This window comes from Oreochromis aureus, linkage group 6 (genome assembly GCF_013358895.1).
Source record: "Oreochromis aureus strain Israel breed Guangdong linkage group 6, ZZ_aureus, whole genome shotgun sequence".
In the NCBI taxonomy this organism is placed as follows: Eukaryota; Metazoa; Chordata; class Actinopteri; order Cichliformes; family Cichlidae; genus Oreochromis; species Oreochromis aureus.
In genome coordinates this window covers 30491519-30498046 of record NC_052947.1, presented here as the reverse complement: position 1 = coordinate 30498046, position 6528 = coordinate 30491519, and the positions used below count along the sequence as shown (strand labels likewise).

General features: G+C 43.1%; 1 protein-coding gene across 1 annotated transcript; it reads left to right on the top strand.

Annotated features, from left to right (window-relative positions):
- The first annotated feature begins 1102 nt into the window (after window positions 1-1102).
- dusp5 (dual specificity phosphatase 5) lies at window positions 1103-6344 on the top strand. Its single transcript, XM_031727453.2, has 4 exons — window positions 1103-1572; window positions 2533-2672; window positions 3284-3503; window positions 5542-6344. Exons 1-4 carry the CDS (start codon window positions 1209-1211, stop codon window positions 5946-5948), a joined length of 1131 nt encoding a protein of 376 aa, XP_031583313.1. The 5' UTR covers window positions 1103-1208; the 3' UTR covers window positions 5949-6344.
- The last annotated feature ends 184 nt before the right edge of the window (window positions 6345-6528 follow it).

Genomic DNA, 6528 nt, shown 5'->3' with positions numbered 1-6528 from the left:
TTCTGGATATTTGATGTGATGGGTTTGGTGTGGAGCTTTGTCATTCTGCTTCCAGCGACATTCATTGAAATCATTTCTTATTCATATAGGACTTTTGTAGTCTTACTGATCACTCAAAGTACTTTAGACTACATGTCACATTTAACCATGCATTCATAGAGTGGGCTACTTTGTTCACTCTGGTGAAAACATTCAAACTCCTCACAGAAAGGCCCCAGCGAGGGTATGAACCAGGAACCTTCTAATCCAGAGCAGCAGATATAATCAGATTTCACAGCTGACTCACAATTGCGTCTCTTGTTTTTCTCGGTTTAAGGTCGCTTGATTGTGTCCTGTAGAGGAAAATCATGTTGGATAAACTGCTGCATGAAAATCAGACAATAAAAAAAGACATTAAAAACACATGAAAAGGGCATACTCTTGCAAAAACAACTACATGATGTTTTTGTTAACAAGTTTACCTGAAAAAGAGGAAAATGAATTCTTATAATGCTCATGCTTAACCAGTGAGACTAAGCTTTAGTTAGTCAGACAAAAGAAAGCAGTAAAAGGCACAGGGATATCGTGTGAGAGGTAATACAAGGAAATAATCCACAAGAGGCAGTTAATGAAATGATAGTTGCACCTCTATTTTAGACATTTTGTATGGTTGTCGTTTAATATGCTGGATTTATTAAGGTGCACATTTGTGTTGCTCTTGTATTTCTGGATGTTATGGTTGATTACCTTCCTCCAAAACACTTCATCTTTTTTTGGCCGTGTGGGACCCTTTCGTTTTATTTTGTTCAGTGAGCTGTAGGGTCATCCCTTTAAAACGTCTGCCTTTGTGTCATTTCAATGGTCACTGAACACGAAGTGGAACCCGAAAATAATGAAAGGACAGGTGTAGGTGCAGGCAGAGGACACTCTGTGAGTAATGGCTGAATCAAACTCACCGCAGTTGTAATCGGGGTTTCGTATTTACCAGGGCCGCGGGAGGAGTCACACAGTCGAGTCAGAGCTGTGGGCGTGTTTTCTTGCCATCGCGCCTCGCCGGTGTCCATATATGGTTCGTGACGTGTTGCTCCGGAGGTTCCATTCACATAAAACTGATCGGCAGGAATCCCCTTGGAGGAAATGTAGGCACGGGCGCGGGCACTTCTCTCGCCCGTATTCAGGAGTAATCAGTTGAATTTTTTAGGCAATAAAAACAAGTCCAACAAATCAAAATGAAGGTCTCTAGCATAGACTGCCGGCGTCTGAGGAAAATCATCAGGAAGGAGTATGGAAGCTGCCTTATTGTGGACTGTCGACCTTATTTTTCATTCACGAACTCTAATATCAAAGGCTCAGTCAATGTTAATCTTAACTCAGTGGTGGTCCGGAGATCCCGAGGAGGACCGGTGCCCCTGCAGTTTGTCATCCCGGATGAGAGAGCTCTGTTTAGGCTTCGGGAAGGGAGCATTTCGGCTATAGTAGCGCTGGATGACCGGACGTCCCACTGGCAAAAACTGAAAAAGGACAGCGTAGCTCAAATAGTAATAAACACCCTGTCACATCTTGCGAGCGGGGCCAACATCTGTTTCTTGAAAGGTGAGAGATTTGGCAAGTTTAATTTTTTAATACAGACAAAAAGAAAGTCGGAAAGGTTTTTTTTTTTTTTTTTTAACTAAATAGACCTTTTAAAAAAGCCATTAAGGCAACTCAGTTTTATATTTGTTTGTTTTCATCATTTAATCTATTTTACTTTATTTCATAAGAGTTTTGAATTCGTCCATATTTTTAATTGTGGGGATATAAATTCAGAGTCAGTTTTTTTTAATATATATATATATATATATATATCTTTTATGGCTTGGTATGTTGTTGTGGCACAGACTTAAAGATTAAATCTTTTTTATTATTATGACAAATTGTAAATGTTGTTTGTTATAATCCTTATAATTGACTAAAGAAATATTAAGAAGTTATTGTGATTTTATTTCAAAAGGAGCCAAAAGGGCAGAAAAAACCTTTGATATTTAATCATAGTCTGTTTTTTCCCTGATAACACTGGTACTGTTCGGGGCAGTTCTTCGCCCCTTTTGCCTGTGTTAAGAGTAGCCGACATTTTCTTTTACTTCTTGGACATACTGTAGATGTCCTGCGTGCGTCAGTGGAGCGGATGAGTCAGTGCGAGAGAATCGCCAGCAAATTGGTGGTGCAATTGCTTTCGTTGATAAAACGAAGAAATTCACCCCTCCCTGTCCGCACTACCTCTTTAGGCTAAACACATCCCCCGGGGTTTGTGTTTAAACACATCCATCTGCGTCTGTCACTTGTGCGTCCTCAGAATGTTGGCCTAAATAGATTACCGGTCCTTCGGTGCGGGCTCCTGTAATTAATTAGGCGTCTGTAATCAGGTTATAGAGGTTATAATCTGGTGCTAAGTCTGTTTCATAAACGCTGCCATTTCACAAGATTTGTGGTGTTGGTCGGAGGAGGCAGAATTATTGTAAGCTCATTTATTAAAAGTTTGTTTTTTTGTGGGTTTTTTTTTACTGCTTCTCTCAGGAGGATACGAGAATTTCCACTCTCAATACCCTGAACTTTGCACTGAGGTGAAAACCATTGACCAGAGCGGAACTGAAACCGAGAAAAGAGTCAGCAACCACAGCGAGAAGCTTTCACACCACAAACCAGATTATGATCAGGTATGGAAACACCCTTTAGCGTACAATACAGTACTTCCTACCATCTCTCCTACAGGACCACGGGGCACAAAGCCACCGCCAGTTTTTTTTTTTAACTTACTCTAAAAAGATACATACAAACAGGCACGCTCAACGCATGCTGACATCAGAGAATTTTATTTTTGGCACATCAAAACATTTTCTCAACTTACATATGATATTATATGACCTTCACTGCTCTCCGGTCTTTTTATAAAGACAGCATGATGCCCAGCTGATATCAGGACACCCCAAAGAAAAGACAGCCTTTCATCCCTGACCTTTCTGCTATTATTTCCACTGGCTAAATAGAAAACATGTGGCTAGTTTAGATTTCAAAGACCACTCTGTTGTGTCTGGTTGATGCATTATGGGCTCTTTCAATACCGGGAAATTCCTCTAGCATCCTGCGTCCATTTTGTCTGCAAATGACTGTAATGATCGCTGGCAGGTGTTTGGATGTTCCTGCTTGGACAATGGTTGTGTCATAGCAGATGGATAAATGCTGGCGATCCCGTGTTATGTTTCCTTAGTAAGCTGTGTCTTGTGAGCTTGACTCATGTCTCCGCTTTCTCCCTCTTTTCCTTCCTCAGGGTAAACCAGTAGAGATCCTGCCTTTCCTCTACCTCGGTAGTGCCTACCATGCCTCCAGACAGGATTATCTCAGCGACCTTCATATCACAGCCTTGCTCAACGTGTCACGCAGGGACCTGCAGCCGGCCAAGGGCCACTATGACTACAAGTGGATCCCTGTGGAGGACAGCCACATGGCCGACATCAGCTCCCACTTCCAGGAGGCAATAGAGTTTATAGGTGAGTTGAGGATAGTAAATGCATTTAACTGTTGATTTCTGCTTCACAGGGTTTGCCTTGAGATGTTTTGCTATCTTAGAATACAGCTGACTCACTAATACTCAAACCAGCTAGGAAAGGGAATAAATAGACCAACATTAGATGGATGTTTTTCCGGCCACAAGATCAGCCTCGGTCTAAATGTATTTATAATCCAGCTTCACCCCAAGGAGTCTCAAAAATACCCACCCTGAGTGAGCGAGATATCTATACATGGATGCATTTATTTTTGAAATGCGTCTTTGTCTTCAAATAGCCTCCCTTTATCGCTGCCGCTCACCTGCTGCCATTCACAAATAGAGGGCTATAAGAAATCCGGCTGTAATCAGTTTAAGTTAATCGCCAGCCTTCAATCCCCCACCAACATATACTGCCTGTCTGCTTTCATTCAGGATTTGCTCACTTCCCCCGTTCCCTTCCGACCTCCCTCCCTTCTTTCCTTGAAAAAGACAATCCCATGCTGTCGTTGGTTCCCAGGCCAAATCACACGGTGCCGGGTGTGGCCAGTCAGTGTGACAACTGGGTGAGCTGTACGTGTTTAGTAATGACCGAGTGGAGGAGGCTGGGGGCTGGCTGGCTGGCATACGTGCATGCATACTCAACAGCATTGTTTATGATGGTTGGGTGGAGGATTAATGAGAGCTACACAATGAGGGAGGACATCAGTTTTTTTGTTAGCAAGAGGGACTCATTGGCGGACCTGTGGCCCACAGGGCAGCAAATGTGTTACAGAGGAAAAGAGAGTGCGTGGGAGGGAGAGAGGTGTCGGATAATAGCAGCAACAGCAAAAGATGTACAAAATGTGCTGGTGGCTATTTATATCCAGGCATAACCAAGGACAAAGCTCACCCACAAGCAGCTTGGCTGACCCGTATTAGCTGGATAGTATTGTGCATTGTTTGGGGATGCAGCCTACATTTAGGGTGTGTTTGAATAAGCCTGTCCATTACATAAGGCAGTTTTAGCCTACATTCAAAGAGGGCCTCAGCATTTCATCAGGCATGCCAACTGATTAGATACGCAGTACAAACAGATCCTCTGGCCTGCTGGTCTCATAAAATCAATCAATAAATCGGAAACCCTTCCGACGAAGCGGGTGATGTAAACCAGAGAGGAGAAAATAAATTTTATTGACCTCGTGGATGAAAACAGCTGCTGAAGCATGCCATGACATCTCCAGCCAAAGGACGGTAATTAAAACACCCACTGCTGCTGCTGCCCCGCTCTCATAGCACCCTCCTCTCCAGATGAAGGTTCATTATTCATTCATGTGGTTTTATCGAGAATCAGAGCAGTCAGAAATCAGCCATTCTCCTTCATAAACGCACAGAAGTGGCCCTTAATGTCCCTGTTTAGTAGACGAGGTGATGTGTTGGTGTCGTTACCAGCTCGCGGAACTAAGTGTCAATATGTAGATCAGACTTAGATGCGAGACAGAAAAGAAGACATGTGGGTGTTTGCTTCTAAGAATTCTTGAAACGTGTTGCGAAGGACATTTAGTCAGATGTGTGAAAGTGAACTCGTGTGTAGGCCTTAAAACATACTGATGAGTGTGTAGGAGCGAGGCGGCTCCAAATTAGAATACACTTCTCTGTGCCACAGCGAACACCACAGCAGCACCCAGCACCCCCACAGTGGTGCAGCAGAAAACAAATCACATGTACAGCTGCACTCTGTGACTAAGTCAAGCCTCCCACGTGTCTCTGTGTGTGCCACTTACAGTAGCAAATGATGTGTGCTCATTTCGTACTACAAAATAAATGGCAAACTAGATGTTCATGAGAAAGAAAGAGAGATAAAATATTTGGGGAAAAGTGTTTATGTAATATAGTGAGAGTGAACGACTAGACAATAGCCCAGTTAAATTTATTTCCTGTTCCAAACTCCTGATTTGAAATCAGTTTGATGCGTGGTTTTCTTATTCTGCGACAAATTTGCCGATGATTAAAGAAAGAGAAATATGCCACTGTCTCACCAGAATCCTCCCTTCTTCTTCCAGATCATGTGAAGCAGTCAGGGGGGAAGGTCCTGGTACACTGCGAAGCAGGCATCTCTCGCTCACCCACCATCTGCATGGCCTACATCATGAGGACCCAGCAGCTGCGGCTTGACGCAGCCTTCGACATCATCAAGCAGCGCCGGGCAGTCATCTCACCAAACTTCAGTTTCATGGGTCAGCTGCTTCAGTTTGAGTCCGAGGTGCTGTCCAATGCACCGGTTCATGCTGCCACACCTGAACCGGCCACGCCCTGTGTCTCGGAGTCCGCTTCCTTTTTTGCCAATGACTTTGCCACTACCTTTAACACCAAAAACTTTGAGCCGTCTGTGTTCACCCTCCCTACCTCTTGCCTGCAGTCCCCAGTCCACCACCAGTTCAAACTGAGCCCAATAACTGCACTGCCTTAAAATAAACTGTGACTGCTTGTAGTCTTACTTGAAAATATAAAAATCAACGCTCTCTCTGTGTGCCTCGTGTTGAATACGGCAGAGCAGATAGACTGGAGATCAGCCACAGACACAAAGAAGAGTCAAAGACAACTGTATTCATAATAGGACTTGAAGCCTATGAAATCCATGGGCTAGAGACACTGATGCTTTTTTCCTGTCTTCTGAACTGCAGTGATGAAACAACACAGCACAGTGATAAACTGCAATATACATGCCTTAGGTTGATATTGTGATTCATTTGCCTACTCACAAACATGGTCAGGCATTTAAACCTAATTTATTTGAAAATGATGGTCTGTTTTTTCAATAATGTGGATAAAAATATGTGTTTAATAAATGTTTTCACTGCAAAAACATTGTTGTCGTGTAATCTTTTATTGTGCATTTGGCAAGTGCCCTTTTTCATGCAAGCCAACATAAACCTCTTCATAAAAACAAGACAAAGGAATGACCAATATTTATGGGTTTAGATAATAAATCCTGGCTAGACAGGCATAAATGCAGCAGTAGAGGCAATAGTGACACCTACAGTGGCTTA

What these genes read in the sequence shown, in the direction of transcription:
- dusp5 (XM_031727453.2), top strand. Translation starts at nt 1,209, where the DNA reads ATGAAGGTCTCTAGCATAGACTGCCGGCGTCTGAGGAAAATCATCAGG. An exon ending in CAACATCTGTTTCTTGAAAG is followed by an intron (nt 1,573 to 2,532) that starts GTGAGAGATTTG and finishes TGCTTCTCTCAG; the next exon opens with GAGGATACGAGAATTTCCAC. An exon ending in ACAAACCAGATTATGATCAG is followed by an intron (nt 2,673 to 3,283) that starts GTATGGAAACAC and finishes TTCCTTCCTCAG; the next exon opens with GGTAAACCAGTAGAGATCCT.